This window comes from Cynocephalus volans, chromosome X (assembly GCF_027409185.1).
Source record: "Cynocephalus volans isolate mCynVol1 chromosome X, mCynVol1.pri, whole genome shotgun sequence".
NCBI lineage: Eukaryota > Metazoa > Chordata > Mammalia > Dermoptera > Cynocephalidae > Cynocephalus > Cynocephalus volans.
The window spans coordinates 81,364,263-81,382,150 of record NC_084478.1 but is presented as its reverse complement, the minus strand read 5'-3'; the positions used below and the strand labels follow the sequence as shown (position 1 = coordinate 81,382,150).

The 17,888-nt window shown below is 36.0% G+C and overlaps 1 protein-coding gene across 5 annotated transcripts in view; it reads left to right on the top strand.

The window, feature by feature from the left end:
* Positions 1-17,888, top strand: part of PHKA1 (phosphorylase kinase regulatory subunit alpha 1) — a 143,493-nt gene that overhangs the window by 78,836 nt on the left and 46,769 nt on the right. For all 5 annotated transcript variants that reach the window (XM_063083045.1, XM_063083046.1, XM_063083044.1 and 2 more), the window contains 2 exons: positions 4,703-4,812; positions 5,797-5,941. In XM_063083045.1, coding sequence (XP_062939115.1) covers positions 4,703-4,812; positions 5,797-5,941 — 255 coding nt within the window. The remainder of the gene's footprint in view (positions 1-4,702; positions 4,813-5,796; positions 5,942-17,888) is intronic.

The following is a 17,888-nucleotide window of genomic DNA, read 5'->3' as shown; positions in this document are numbered from 1 at the left end:
GGTAGAATTATGATATAGTATGCCATAGTCAACAAGAAAAGGTAGACTTTCTGCTTCCAGTTGTGATGAAATAGTTTGTATTGGGCTAACCCTAATACTAAAAATAACTATGGCGACTGAATTTTTAAACACAAGCCATATACTAAAATCAACTCAAAATGGATTAAAGACTTAAATGTAAGACCTGAAACTATAAAACTCCTAAAGAAAACATAGGGGAAACATATCAGGAAGTAGGATTTGGCAGACTTTATGAATATAAGATCCCAAAATCACAGGCAACAAAAGAAAAAATAAACAAATGGGATTATATCAAACTAAAAAGTTTCTGCACAGCCAAAGAAACAACAGAGTGAGAAGACAACCTACAGAATGGGAAAAATATTTGCAAACTATGCATCTGACAAAAGATTAATATCCAGAATATACAAGGAACTCAAACAACTTAAACAGTAAAAAAAAAAAAAAAAAGTAATCTGATTTTAAAAACGGACAAAGGAGCTGAATAGGCATTTCTCAAAGGAAGATATACAAATGGCCAACAAACACATAAAAAATACTCAACATCACTCAGCATCGGGGAAATGCAAATCAAAACCACATTGAGATATCACCTCACCCCAGTTAGACTGGCCATTATCAAAAAGACAGCGAATAACAAATGCTGGTGAGGATGCAGAGAAAGAGAAACCCTCCTACTCTGTTGGTGGAACTGTAAACTATGTGCAGCCATCATGGAAACCAGTATGGAGGTTCCAGAAACAACTACAGATAGAACTATCACACTATCCAGCAATCCCACTACTGGGTATATACCCAAAGGGATGGAAATTATCGTGTTAAAGGGATACCTGCAGTCCCCTGTTTATTGAAGCTCTATTTACAATAGCCAAGAGTTGGAACCAACCTAAATGTCCATCAATGGACAACTGGATAAGAAAAATGTGGTATACATACACAATGGAATACTACTCTGCCATAAAAAAGAATGAAATTCTGCCATTCGCAGCAACATGGATGAACTTAGAGAAAATTATGTTAAATGAAATAAGCCAGGCAACATACCGCATGCCCTCACTCATAAGTGGGAACTGAGAAAATAAACAAATATACAAAAAAAGAAAGAAAGAACAAAAAAGAAAGAGAGCTACAACAATCACAATAATTTGTTGAACTTTTAAAAGGAGAGAACAGAACTGAGGCCACCAGACGTGGGGGAGAAAGAAAGAGGTTATTGAGAAATTGGTAAAGGGCCACAAAAAAATAATTACATTGTATAATGTTGAATATACTAATTATCCTGATTTAAGCATCACATATTGCACACAGGTATTGATATTCAATGCTGTACCCCAGAGATATATACTATCAATTATGTTTCAATAAAAATTAATTAAATTTTTTTTAAAAAATTTAAAATAGAGGTGAATGAAGGCTTCAGAGAATAATTAAGACAGGTAGGACTTAAGAAGCCAAAATCCTGAAGAGAAGGGGACCTCAAAAAAGTAAACTCGCCATTTTGTGTGCAATTTCCCTTTGAGGCATTTGCTAATTCTTAAGCTTTACTTACATGTGGTGAGGGGCCAAGGAACTAAACAGAACTCTCACTGTGCTGAGGAGACAGAAATTGCATTTCAGGGCCTTACTAGGTGAAAGGAAAGGGCTACACTCTAGGAGTAAGAAAAAAACACAAATAGATCAGTTCTAAGATAACCTCAAACACAAAGCCTAAAAACACAGTCTTCTGAATCCCCAAGTGGGCTAAGGTGATCTGTTTGTGCTGTGTCTGCCTGCCAAAATAAACTAAATCCTCTCTAGAGGAAAATAATATCATCCAGAGCCTCTATGAATCACACACTGTGTTCAGCATTGGAAAAATATAACAAGACATGCTAGGAAACCAAATGAATAAAAGAAAAAGAAAAAAATACAATCAAAACAGGCCCACAGATTTTTATTCAATATAGTATTGGAGGTTATAGCCAGAGCAATTCGGCAAGAAAAGGAAATAAAAGACATCCAAATTGGCAAGGAAGTATCAAAATGATCTCCATTCACAAGATCTTATATGGAGAAAATCATGAAAATTTCACACACAAAAGAAAGCCCTGTTAGAACTAATAAGCAATTTCAGCAAAGTTACAGGGCACAAAGTCAACACACAAAAGTCAGTTGCATTTCTATACACTAACAATGGACAATTCAAAAAGGAAACTAAGGAAACAATTCTATTTACAATAGCATCAAAAAGAATAAAATATTTAAGAATAAAGGTAAACAAGGAGGTGAAAGACTTGTACACTGAACATGACAAAATGCTCCTGAAAGAAGTTAAAGAAGACACGAATAAACAGGACAACCCCATTTTTATGGATTGGAAGACATAGTATTGTTAAAATTTCAATACTACCCAAAGCTATCAACAGATTCAGTGCAATTCACATCAAAAACCCAATGATGTTTTTTGCAAAAATAGAGAAATTCATTCTAAAATTCATATGGAATCTTCATATGGAATCTCAAGGGACCAATAGCCAAAACAATCTTGATAAAGAACAAGTTTAGAGGACTCACACTTCCTGATTTCAAAACATACTACAAGTCTACAGTAACCAAAACAGTATGGCACTGGCATAAAGAAAGACATATGGAACAATAAACTAGAATGGAGAGCCCAAAAATAAATCCTTACATATATTGTCAAATGATTTTAAACACAGGTGCCAAGGCCATTTAATGAGGAAAGGGAAGTCTTTTCAACAAATGATACTGGTAAAACTTTGATATCCACATGCAAAAGAATGAAGTTTGACTCTTACTTTACACCAGGTACAAAAAATTAACTCAAAATGGATTAAAGACCAAAACGTAAGACCTAAAACTCAGAAGAAAACATAAGGGAAAAGCTTCTTGACATTAGATTTGGTGATGATTTCTTGGATATGACACCAAAAGCACAGGCAAAAAAAAATATTAAACTTCATCAAAGTAAAACTTTTGTACCCCACAAATGTGTATAATCAATTATGTATTTTTAAAAAATTGCAGCTAAAAAAAAAACTTTTGTGGATCAAAGGACACCATCAACAGAGTGTTTTCACCCACAAGGCAGGTGTTGCAACCCACAAGACAGGAGGAAATATTTATAAATCATATATCTGATAAGGGATTAATATCTAGAATATATAAAGAAGAACTACAACTCAACAAAAACAGCCAGATTCAAAAATGGGCAAAGGACTTAAATAGAATTTCTTCAAAGAAGATATGCAGATGGTCTATAAGGAGATGAAAAGATGCTCATCATCACTAATCATTAGGGAAATGCAAATTAAAACCACAATGAGATGCCAACTCACACCCATTATGATGACTGTGGTTGAAAAAAATAATAAACAGAAAATATGTGTTGGTGAGGATGTGGAGAAATTAAAACCCTTATGCACCGTTAGCAGGAATGTAAAATGGTGCAGCCACTATGGAAAACAATATTAACAGTTCCTCAAAAAATTAAACATAGAATTACTATGTGATCCTGCAATTTCACTTCTGGATATATACCCAAAAGAAGTGAAAGCAGGAACTCAAAACATATTTTCTACACCAATGTGCAGCATTGTCCACAATAGCCAAAAGGTGGAAACAACCCAAATGTCTGTCAATGGATGGACAGACAAACAAAATGTGGTGTATACATAGGGTTGAATATTATTCAGCCTTAAAAAGGAAGGAAATCTGATATTTGCTATAACTTAGATGAAACTTGAAAACATTATGCTAAGTGAAATAAGCCAGTTACAAAAGGACAAATATTGTATGATCCCACTTATATGAGGTATAGTAGTCAGATTTATAGAGATGCAAAGTAGAATGATGGTTGCCAGAGGCTGGGAGGAGGGGGACATTAGGTACAGAGTTTCAGTTCGGGAAGATGAAAAAGTCCTGGAGATAGATAGTGGTAATGTTTGCACAATGGTGTGAATATACTTAATGCCACTGAACTGTACACTTAAAAATTATTAAAATGGTAAATCTCATATATATTTTACTGTGATAAAAAAAAACAAGCAAACAAAAAGGAGGGAGCAGTAGACAAACCTGGTTGTGACATCAATCTCAGGTAAAATGTGTGCTTTACTGAGTTGGCCCTGGAATATGACCAAGGCATTGGTAGTTCTGCGGTTCTGGCCCCTAACAGTGAAGCAACACTAAAAATGTGGCATATTTGATAAGTATAAAACTTAGGATAGAGCAGGGGCAAAAATAAAATCCCCAAGAAAAATGTGTTCTAGCCAAAAAAAAAAAAGTGGTAATAGTGGTTCCGCCAGTACTGACATGAAAGGATATTCAATATGTATTTTAGGGAAAAAAGTTTTAGAGCAATATATGTAGTATTATTCTATGTTATAAAAGAAAAAAAATGTGTAAATAAATTAGTTATTTCCCTATAGTAAAAGGTATTGGCTTAATAACTGCCTATTGGAAAACAAAAAGAAATTCAACTGCATTTAATATAGACATCAATTATAAGATGGATTCCAATTTCAGGATGCTAACCTGTAAAAACAAATCTTAAACTCAAGGAAATAAGGTGTGTCTATACGTGTATACGTACATTGTATGTGTATCTATATGTTAAAAAGTTTGCTGATTTGATTTGTGCGCTAAAAACTACCTTGATCATTTCTTAATTCTGTGTCAGGATGCAACAGTAGAATGAAACTCAGTGGACGACCCTACAGACACATGGGAGTGCTTGGAACATCAAAACTCTACGACATTCGGAAAACTATCTTTACTTTCACTCCACAGGTGGGTGAAATAAGCTGGAACATGCATTGAGATAGGTGGAAATAAAAGAGAAACGTTGCAGAAATAAAACATTTACAAGAGTTAGGATAAGTATTAAAAAGTTCCAGGGAGCCTTGTACATATCAAGTTGCTCAGTAAATATTTGTTCAGTTGAACTGAATTGAACTTGCTGCAGAGTTACACCAAGTGATTGTGATTACCAAGATTAGTCCTGGGTGTTACAGAAACAGTGACTAGGGATTTTGCAAATGTTAGAGTAGTTACAAAGTACCCCTTATTTTTAAAAGTTAAAATAAGACTGAAGTTACCTTTATAAACAAACCATGGTATTTTTAAATCAGCTACTGAATTAAGTGTTTTCTTTGTTTGGCGGAGGGGCCCTTTTTACGTGCATGCAAGTCTTCGATATCTTCTTATAAACAAAGATGTCAGTATTATTTTGTCTGTGACTATACACATTGTTAGCTTGATGTTTATTAGCTATATTACAAGAGCAAGCCTGATTATATATGTGTATGGGGAGGAGAAACTATTTTCTGGAAAGAAAGCTTAAACTCCCCATTTGTCATCTTACATCTGAAATAGTGCGGTTGAGGTAGGTATAAATGAAAGAGTAATGGATCATAGACTCTATTTCTGACTCTGCCATTTGCTAGCCATATCACTTTGCTTATCCACATATCATCTCTTAGCCTTATTTTTCATCTATTAAAAGAAGGAAAGACCTCACTGGGTGGTTATGGAGTTAAATAAAATTATGTACTTGAAAATACTTTGTAAACTGTAACACACTGTAAAAAAGTCAGAAATTATTTTTATGTGTACCAATTGACCACTAAATACTTTGGGGAGTATTAGGCATTAAATTTGGGGGTGTTGTTGCCTCTATGATGCCTTGTATGCCCTTGTAAATATGTATTTTAAAATATTATTTGATACTTGTGAGAATAAATTATTCTGAGCTGTTATTTTTCTTTTTCTTAGTTTATAGACCAGCAACAGTTCTACCTGGCTCTGGACAACAAGATGATAGTGGAAATGCTTAGAACAGACCTTTCCTATCTCTGTAGCCGCTGGAGGATGACAGGCCAGCCCACCATCACCTTCCCCATCTCACACACCATGCTTGGTAAGGGCTGTATGAGGCAAGGAATGAGTGTATTTTTAAAATAAGTCATATGTTTAGCCCTTCAACATCTTAGAGTTACTGGGGAGCTATTTCTTATGATTTATTCTTTCAGCAGTATTTATTAACTCCTATTTTGTGCCAGCACTTTTCTAAGCACTGGGGACACATGGGGTGAATAAGTCAGATGAGATTTCTGCTCTCATGGAGCTTATGTCTTAGAAGGCAAGGACAGACAATAAATATGTAACAAATAAACCAATACACAAGAATGTTTCAGATGGTTTGAGAGTTATAATTCAGAAAAATGAAACAGAGGATAACTTGGTTGGGGGTTACTTTAAATAATTGGTTTCTAGGTCAATTCGCAGAAACTTTATTTCTACATTTCTTTTTAAAGAGAGTAATACTACATTCTGCATCTATGCATCACTGCAGTGGGGCATCAAGATTTTCTAGATAACTTCCCAGACTTCTCCTTCCAAAGCCTGTCTAACTGAAGCAGTAAAATCTAGCAGGGAAAAGGTGAAAATAATTTTGTTTTATCTCACTTTCTTATTTTTGGTTGTTTGTTGTTTGGGGGGGGGGGTTGTTTTGTTGTTTTATTTTTTGTTTTTTTGTTTTTTTGGCTGGGCTTCCTGACATTGCTTCCTTGAAACTGGGTGAAAAGCTTTATTGTTCTTTCAGTTCCTGGAGGACTAAAGCTAATACTGAAGCACCTGTTTCCTTTCTGTGTTTCTCCTGTTGCTTCCAAAGGCCTCTTTGTACTGCCAAAGTACATAGAATCCCTTTTTATTGAAGAAGAATGCCTTATCATAAATCATTCAAAATCCAGATAGACTTTTAGGGATTTTGGTCACATCTCAAAAGTGCTTCAGAAGTGCAGGAGTTGAGGAAGTAGGGTAGTCTTTCTTCTTTTTGTCTTATTAGTAAGTACCCATTTAATAACTACTGTGTTCCCAGAATTGTCTTCAGAAAGTATAAAGTCTAATTGGAGAGACAAAGCTAATACACAAGAATAATCAAAAATAATTCAAGATAGTATATAATGAAGTACCAAACCATTAGATTAGTATTTCACAGAGAAGGGGATCAAGTTGCCAAAGAAAATTTCTCAACTGAGGTGAGAAATATCCAGGCTGTTTGGAACAGGCAGTATTCATATGAAAGAAGGAAAGAAGGAAACGTGCTTTAAGTGAGGGGGAAAGACCATCAGTGAGGCCTGAAGGCAGGAATGAGCTTGACTTGTGAGAGGACAGTGAAAAAAAACAACCTGAATACAGTGAGCTTTACATGTTGGAATATAATTATAAACAAAATTGAAGAAATAAGGTAAGGTCAGTTTATGAAGACCTTGAAAATAAGCAGAGATATTTAAAACAGACTTTCTCAGAAGTCTGAAACTAGCAAAGGTTTTTGAGCAAGGAGTTACATAATGAAAGTGACGTTTAGGGAATATCGGTTGGTGACAGTACACATTGTAGTGAAGAAATACTGATGTCAAGGAAACTAATCCATTTACAAGGCAAAGAGAAGATACACTGGATTTGGTGGTAGCAAAAATAAAGTGGGAAAGAAGAATACAAGAGTGATTTTAAGCAATATCTGTAAGTCAGGTGTTGGCTAACTAGATATGGGAGGTGAGTCAAGATAATACCAAGGTTTAGAGAACAGGTATCTTAGTCCATTTCTGCTGCTGTAACAAAATACCACAAACTGGGTAATTTATAAACAATAGAAATTTATTTCTCACAGTTCTGGAGGTTGGGAAGTCCAAAATCAAGGTGCCAGCAGGTTTGGTGTCTGGAAAGGGCCCAATCTCTCTGCTTCCAAGATGGCGTCTTGTTGCTGCATCCTCCTGGGGAGATGAATGTGTATCCTCACATGGTGGAAGGGATAGTAAAAGGGGCTAACCCACTCCCTCTAGTCCTTTTATAAGAGCCCTAATCCCATCCGTGAGGGCTCTGCTCTCATGAGTTAATCACCTCCTAAAGGCCTCTTAATATTATCACATTGGTGATTAAGTTTCAACATGTGAATCTTGGGGGACAATCAGACCATAGCACTAGGTAAATGATGCTGCCCTTGATAGAAGCAGAGACATTCTACAAGAAGATGCCAGTTGTAAAGGAACATGTTGAGTTTGTGGTGACAAAGAGATTTCAAAATTTAAGTCCCTAATAGAATAAGAACAGCTGCAATTTGGGAAGTAGAATAAAACTAAAGATCTAGATTTAAATCACAGTTTTGATACAGTCATACAATTAAAACAACAGCAACAATAGCAGTAATAATTGCAATATTTATTGAACACTTTCTCTGTGCCAGGCACTGACCTAAGTGCTTTCAATGATTTATTTTGAAATCTCTACAACAATCTTATTCAGCTAGGTACTATTAATAGCCACATTTTACAGATGAGGAAGGTGACTCATCCAAAGTCACAAAGCTAGTAAGTGACAGAGCCAGGCCTCAAACCAGATCTCCCAGTCACCAAAGCCCTCATTACCAACACAGCAGTGTGTTTTTGCCAGTGAAAATTTTGTGCTAGTGAAATGAGAACAAACATATTAGCGAGCAAATTAAAACATGAATTAGTCAAATTCTCATATTAAAGACCAAGAATCCCAGAATACATAAAAGAACAAAACCCAGCTGGATGCTATTTACAAGATACCCCGAAAATAAAATTATATGGAAAGATGGAAAATAAAGGAATGTGCAAAAACATATCATGAAAATACTAACAAAAGAAAGCAGTGGAGGTGATGTTAATATCAAAAATAGTAAACAAAACTCAAAACACAAATTAGTAATTGGGACAAGGGGATATTTTATATTGATAAAAATTGTAGTATACCAACATGATATAACATTTGTAAACTTTCATCCACTAAATTATATCAATGGAATGTTTTCCTAAGCAAATATTTAGGAAAACATAAAGACAATATGACAAAACTATTGTGCATTCATAGTGAGAAACTATTAACATACTCCTCTCAGAATGTCACAGATCGAGTATACAAAATAATTAAAGATATAGAGGAGTAACAAACCTCATTTTTGAATTTATGGGTGCATATATAACTCTGTACCGAAAAAGACAAAATACACAAAGAATCTTTATTTTTAAAAAATTTAAATTGCTGACCCTCAGACCCCCAGGCTCTGAGGTAGCAGCACCAAATCAGCAGCCCCTGTGGATCCAGGCAAGACGCCAGGGTGGAGCTAGTGAACCATGAAGCCTTCTGCCACAATAACTAAACACCAACTGAGAGATACCAGAAATATGAAAAACCAAGAAAGTACAACACCACCAAAGGAATATAATAACTCTCAAGTTGTAGATCCTATAGAACAGGAAGTCCTTGAAATGACTGACCTGGAATTTTGAGCAATAATTCTAAGGAAACTAAATGAGATACAAGAAGACTCAGTTAGACACCAGGACAAAATGAGAAAAAGTATACAGGACCTGAAAGAAGAAATGTACAAAGAAATCAATGCCCTGAAAAAGAATATAGCCGAGCTTGTGGAGCTAAAGGATTCATTCAATGAAGTAAAAAACACAAAAGAGAACTTAACCAGCAGGCTAGAACAAGCAGAAGAAAGAATTTCTGACCTTGAAGATGGCTTGTTCGAAATAACTCAGGCAGACAAAAAAAGAAAACAGAATTTTAAAAAATGAAGAAAATCTGAGAGAGATAACAGACAACCTTAAGCACTCAAATATCTGAATCATGGGTATTCCAGAAGGGGAGGAAAAATGAAATGGCATTGAAAACATATTCAACGAAATAATAACAGAAAACTTCCCAGGTATAGGGAAAGACACAGATCTTCATGTTCAAGAGGCTCAAAGATCCCCAAACATATTCAACCCAAAAAGGTCCTCTCCAAGACATGTTATAGCCAAATTGGCAAAACTCAAAGACAAAGAGAGAATCTTAAAAGCTGCAAGAGAGAAGTGTCAAGGCACCCATAAGGGAGCCCCTATCAGACTAACATCAGACTTCTCATTGGAAACCCTAAAAGCCAGAAGACACTGGGATGATATATTGAAAATAATAAAAAACAAAAATTGCCAGCTGAAAATACTTTACCCAGCAAGGCTATCCTAACAAAATTAATGACAAATAGTGTATTTCTCAGACAAACTAAAACTGCAGGAATTCACTACCACACAAACAGCCTTACAGGAAATTCTCAAGGGAGTACTGGGTCTGCTACCTCAACAACCTCACTACCAAGAACACTCAAGAAAGAACAAATCCCACCAGTAAAATAAAAATGCTAACAATAAAGAGAAAAAAGTTTATCTGCCATCCCAAGAAGCCAACAAACACAGAAGACAAACAGTAAATCAGAAAGGAAGGAACAAAAGATATTTAAAACATCCAAATAAAAATCAATAAAATGCCAGGAGTAAATCAACCCCTTTTGATAGTAACTCTTAATGTAAAAGGATTAAATTCTGCACTCAAAAGACACAGACAGAATGATTGGATTAAAAGGGTGGACCCAACAATATGCTATCTTCAAGAGACTCACTGGACCTGTAAAGACACACATAGACTAAGAGTGAAAGGATGGAAAAAGATATACCATGCAAGTAGAAATGAAAAACAAGCTGGAGTAGCTATTCTTATATCAGGAAAAATAAACTTTAAACCAAATACCAAAAAAAGAGATAAAGACAGCCAATACATAGTGATAAAAGCATCTATCCAAAAAGAAGAGATAACAATCATAAATATATATGCAACCAAAATGGAGCAGCCAGATTTATAAAGCAAACACTATTAGACCTAAAGAAAGAGACAGACACTAGTACCATAATAGTAGGGGACCTGAACACCCCACTCTCAACATTGAACAGAACATCTAGGAAAAATCAACAGAGAAACACAAGATCTAAATAACACGTTAGACCAATTGGACTTGGCAGATAGCTACAGAACATTTCACCCAACAACCTCAGAATATCCATTCTTCTCATTAGCACATGGAACATTCTCCAGGATAGACCACATTTTAGGTCACAAATCAAATCCTAAAAAATTCAAAGAAATAGGAATTATTTTATGTATTTTTTCATATCACAATGGATTAAAATTAGAAATCAATAACAAATGAAACTCTGTAAACTATACAAATATGTGGAAATTAAATGACATTCTACTTAATGACATATGGGTCCAAGAAGAAATTAAACAGGAAATCAAAAAAATTATTGAAACTAATGAAAATAATGACACACCATACTGAAACCTGTGAGATACTGCAAAAGCAGTACTAAGGAGGAAATTTATTGCATTAAATGCTTACATCAGATGAATGGAAAGATGGCAAGCAAATAACCTGACACTTCACCTTAAAGAACTAGAACAACAAGAACAATCCAAACCCAAAGTTAGTGCATGGAAAGAAATAATTAAGATCAGAGCAGAACTAAATGAAATAGAAACCTCCAAAAAAGATACAAAAGATGAATGAAACAGAAAGTTGGTTTTTTGAGAAGATAAATAAAATTGACAAACCATTAGCAAGGCTAACTAAAAAAAGAAGAGAGAAGACACAAATAACAAAAATTAGAAATGAAAAAGGTGATATTATAAGTGATACCTCAGAAATACAAGGAATCATTAGAGCTACTATAAACAACTATATGCCAACAAATTTGAAAATCTGGAGGAAATGGATGAATTTCTGGACACACACAAACTACCAAGACTGAACCAAGAGGACATAGCAAATCTGAACAGACCAATAACCATCAAAGACATTGAAACTGTTATCAGCAGTCTCCCAACAAAGAAAAGCCCAGGACTGATGACTTCACTGCAGAATTCTACCAAATCTTCAGAGAAGATTTAATACTAATTCTCGGCAAACTATTCCAAAAAATTGAAACAGAGGCCATCCTCCCAAACTCATTCTATGAGGCAAACATCACCCTGATACCAAAACCAGACAAAGATACAACAAAAAATGAAAACTGCAGGCCAATATCCTGATGAACATAGATGCAAAAATCCTCAATAAAATACCAGCTAATAGAATGCAGCAACACATACATAAAATTATATACCACAATCAAGTGAGATTCATCCCAGGGATGCAAAGTTGGTTCAACATATGCAAATCAATAAATGTGATGCATCACATCAATAAAATCAAAGACAAAAGCCATATGATCATATCTATAGACACTGAAAAAACATTTGACAAAATTCAGCATTCATTCATGATAAAGACTCTCTATAAATTGGGTACAGAGGGAAAGTATCTCAACACAATTAAAGCCATATATGACAAACCCACTGCCAATATTATCCTGAATCGGGAAAAGTTGAAAACTTTTCCCTTAAGAACAAGAACAAGACAAAGACGCCCACTCTCGCCACTCCTATCCACCATTGTCTTGGAAGTACTAGCCAGAGCAATCAGGGAAGAGAAGGAAATAAAGGGTATCCAGATTGGAAAAGATGAAGTCAAACTGTCCCTGTTTGCAGATGATATGATTCTATATATTGAACAGCCTAAAGACTCTACAAAAAAACTCTTAGAGTTGATAAATGATTTCAGCAAAGTTACAGGATACAAAATCAACACATGAAAATAAGTAGCATTTCTTTACTCTAACAATGAACTAGCAGAAAAAAAAATAAGGAAAGCTAGCCCATTTACAGTAGTCACCAAAAAAATAAAATATGAAGGAATAAAGTTAACCAAGGATGTGAAAAATCTCTACACTGAGAACTACAAACCACTGTTGAGAGAAATTAAAGAGGACACAAGAAGATGGAAAGATATCCCATGCTCTTGCATTGGAAGAATTAACATTGGGAAAATGTCCATACTATGCTAAGTGATCTGCAGATTCAATTCAATCCCCATCAAAATTCCAATGATATTTTTCTCAGAAATGGAAAAAACAATCCTAACTTTCATATGGAATAACAAAAGACCACAAATAGCCAAAGCAATCCTGAGCAAAAAAATAAAGCTGGAGGCATAACACTACCTGACTTTAAACTATACTACAAGGCTGTAGTTACCAAAACAGCATGGTACTGGAAGAAAAACAGACACACAGACCAATGGAACAGAATAGAGAATCCAGAAATCAGCCCATACACCTACTGCCATCTGATCCTCAACAAAGGCACCAAGTCTACACACTGAGTAAGAAACTGCCTCTTCAGCAAATGGTGCTGGGAAAATTGGACATTAATATGTAGGAAAATGAAACTAGATCCATATATCTCACCATATACCAAAATCAACTAAAAATGGATTAAAGAATTAAATATATATCCTGATGGAGTTTGGATGTGTTGTGCCCACCAAAACTCATGTGGAAATCTGATCACCAATGTGGCAGTGTTAGGAGTTGAGTCATGGGGGCAGATCCCTCATGAATGGATAAATGCTCTCCCTGGGGGAGCGGGGATTAATGAGTGAGTTCTCACTTGGTTAATTCCCATGAGAGCTGGTTGCTTAAAAGACCCTGGCACTTCCTCTCTCTCTTGCTTCCTCTCACCATGTGATCTTCTTGTATCTGCTGGCTGCCTGCCAATTTCCACCATGAATAGAAGCAGCCTGAGGCCTGCACCAGATGCAGCTGTCCCAGAATCATAAGCCAAATAAACCTTTGTTCTTTATAAATTACCAAGTCTCAGGTATTTCTGTTATAGCAACACAAAACGGATTAATATACATCCTGAAACAATAAAACTCCTTAAAGAAAACATAGGGGAGGTACTCCAGGAAGTAGGAGTGGGTACAGACTTCATGAATATGACCCCAAAAGCACAGACAACCAAAGGAAAAATGAGCAAAAGGGATTATATCAAACTAAAAAGCTTCTGCACAGCAAAAGAAACAATTAACAGAGCTAAGAGACAACCAACAGAGTGGGAGAAAGTATTTGCAAAATATACACCTGACAAAGGATTACTATCCAGAATATACAAGGAATTCAAACAATTTAACAGCAAAAACACAAGTAACCCAATTAAAAAGTGGGCAAAGGAGCTGAATAGACATTTCTCAAAGGAAGATATACAAATGGCCAACAGAATAAAAACAGACACACTGACCAATGGAATAGAATAGAGAATCCAGAAATCAACCCACACACTTACTGCCATCTGATCTTTGACAAAGGCACCAAGCCTATTCACTGGGGAGGGGACTGCCTCTTCAGCAAATGGTGCTGGGATAACTGGATATCCCTATGCAGGAGAATGAAACTAGATCCATACCTCTCACCGTATACCAAAATCAACTCAAAATGGATTAAGGATTTAAATATACACCCTGAAACAATAAAACTTCTTAAAGAAAACATAGGAGAAACACTTCAGGAAATAGGACTGGACACAGACTTCATGAATACGACACCAAAAGCACGGGCAACCAAAGGAAAAATAAACAAATGGGATTATATCAAACTAAAAAGCTTCTGCACAGCAAAAGAAACAACAGAGTTAAAAGACAACCAACAGAGTGGGAGAAAATATTTGCAAAATATACATCTGACAAAGGATTAATATCCAGAATATATAAGGAACTCAAACAACTTTACAAGAAGAAAACAAGCCAGAGAAGAGAAGGAAATAAAGGGCATCCAGATTGGAAAAGATGAAGTCAAACTGTCCCTGTTTGAAGATGACATGATCCTATATATCGAAGAGCCTAAAACCTCTACAAAAAAACTGTTGGAATTGATAAATGATTTCAGCACAGTAGCAGGATGCAAAATCAACACACAAAAATCAGTAGCATTTCTTTTCTCCAATAGTGAACATGCAGAAGGAGAAATCAAGAAAGCCTGCCCATTTACAATAGCCACCAAAAAAATAAAATACTTAGGAATTGAGTTAACCAAGGAGGTGAAAAATCTCTATAATGAGAACTACAAACCACTGCTGAGAGAAATTAGAGAGGATACAAGAAGATGGAAAGATATTCCATGCTCTTGGATTGGAAGAATCAACATAGTGAAAATGTCCATACTACCCAAAGTGATATACAAATTCAATGCAATCCCCATCAAAATTCCAAAGACATTTTTCTCAGAAATGGAAAAAACTATTCAGACATTTATATGGAACAATAAAAGACCACGAATAGCCAAAGCAATGCTGAGCAAAAAAAATAAAGCTGGAGGCATAACACTACCTGACTTTAAGCTATACTACAAAGCTATAATAACCAAAACAGTATGGTACTGGCATAAAAACAGACACACTGACCAATGGAATAGAATAGGGAATCCAGAAATCAACCCACACACTTACTGCCATCTGATCTTTGACAAAGGCACCAAGCCTATACACTGGGGAAGGGACTGCCTCTTCAGTAAATGGTACTGGGATAACTGGATATCCCTATGCAGGAGAATGAAACTAGATCCATACCTCTCACCATATACTAAAATCAACTCAAAATGGATTAAGGATTTAAATATACACCCTGAAACAATAAAACTTCTTAAAGAAAACATAGGAGAAACACTTCAGGAAATAGGACTGGGCACAGACTTCATGAATACGACACCAAAAGCACGGGCAACCAAAGGAAAAATAAACAAATGGGATTATATCAAACTAAAGAGCTTCTGCACAGCAAAAGAAACAATTAACAGAGTTAAAAGACAACCAACAGAGTGGGAGAAAATATTTGCAAAATATATATCTGACAAAGGATTATATCCAGAATATATAAGGAACTCAAACAACTTTACAAGAAGAAAACAAGCAACCCAATTAAAAAATGGGCAAAAGAGCTAAGCAGGCATTTCTCTAAGGAAGATATACAAATGGCCAACAGACATATGAAAAAATGCTCAACATCACTCAGCATCCGGGAAATGCAAATCAAAACCACACTGAGATACCATCTCACCCCAGTTAGGATGGCTAAAATCCAAAAGACTCTGAACGATAAATGCTGGCGAGGTTGCGGAGAAAAAGGAACTCTCATACATTGTTGGTGGGACTGCAAAGTCGTGTAGCCTCTATGGAAAATGGTATGGAGGTTCCTCAAACAATTGCAGATAGATCTACCATACGACCCAGCTATCCCACTGCTGGGAATATACCCAGAGGAATGGAAATCATCAAGTCGAAGGTATACCTGTTCCCCAATGTTCATCACAGCACTCTTTACAATAGCCAAGAGTTGGAACCAGCCCAAATGTCCATCATCAGATGAGTGGATACGGAAAATGTGGTACATCTACACAATGGAATACTACTCAGCTATAAAAACGAATGAAATACTGCCATTTGCAACAACATGGATGGACCTTGAGGGAATTATATTAAGTGAAACAAGTCAGGCACAGAAAGAGAAATACCACATGTTCTCACTTATTGGTGGGAGCTAAAAATTAATATATAATTTCACACACACACACACACACACACACACACAAAACCGGGGGGGGGGGGGAAGAAGATATAACAACCACAATTACTTGAAGTTGATATGACAAGCAAACAGAAGGGACATTGTTGGCGGGGAGGGGGGGAGGGAGAAGGGAGGGAGGTTTTGGTGATGGGGAGCAATAATCAGCCAAAATGTATATCGACAAAATAAAATTTAAAAAAAAAAAAAATGGCCAATAGACACATGAAAAAATGCTCAACATCACTCAGTATTTAGGAAATGCAGATCAAAACCACACTGAGATACCACCTCACTCCAGTCAGGATGGCTAATATCTGAAAGACTGAGAATGATAAATGCTGGCAAGGTTGTGGAGAAAAAGGAATGCACCTACACTGCTGATGGGTCTGCAAAATGGTGCAGCCTTTATGGGAAATGGTATGGGGTTCCTCAAACAATTACAGATAGATCTACCATATGACCCAGCTATTCCATTGCTGGGTATATACCCAGAGGAATGGAAGTCATCATGTCGAAGGGATACCTGTACTCCCATGTTTATTGCAGCACTATTTACAATAGCCAAGAGTTGGAAACAGCCCAAATGTCCATCATCAGATGAGTGGATAAGGAAGTTGTGGTATATCTACACAATGGAATACTAACACTACTGCACTGTTGGTGGGAATGTAAATTAGTACAACCACTTTGGAAAACAATTTGGAGGTTTCTCAAACAACTACAGATAGATCTTCCATATGATGCAGGAATCCCTCTTCTGGGTATATATCCAGAGGAATGGAAATCATCACGTCGAAGAGATACCTGCACTCCCATGTTCATCGCAGCTCTGTTTACAATAATCAAGATATGGAACCAACCTAAATGTCCATCGATGGATGATTGGATAAGGAATCTGTGGTATATATACACTATGGAATACTACTCTGCCATAAAAAAGAATGAAATAATCCCATTTGCCACATGGATGAACCTGGAGAAACTTATGTTGAGTGAAACAAGCAAAGCACAGAGGGATAAATACCTCACACGCTCATTCATATGTGGGAGCTAAGAGAGAAAGGAAGGCAGGAAAGAAAGACCACAGTAGTCCCATGATCCAACAGAGGGAGGGAATATTCCTAGGGCTACAAATTGAATTTGAGGGGAGAAGGGGAGGGGGAGGGAGGATGGGGGATAATTGGAAGGGGTCAAAGGGTACAAAAGCAATTTCTGGTAATGGATATGTCCCTAATAAGAATCTGGACCCCACATCATGAGCAGGAGGGGGGACAATCAGCTTTGTGTCTCATGAATATTTGAAATAAATTAATTAAATAAATAAATAAGTAAATAAAATTAAAAAATGAAATACTACCATTTGCAGCAATATGGATGGACTTAGAGAAAATTATATTAAGTGAAATAAGCCAGGCACAGAAAGAGAAATACTACGTGTTCTCACTTATTTGTGGGAGCTAAAAATAAACAAATAAATAAATACACAAACAAATAAATGGGGGGGAAGAAGACACAACAATCACAA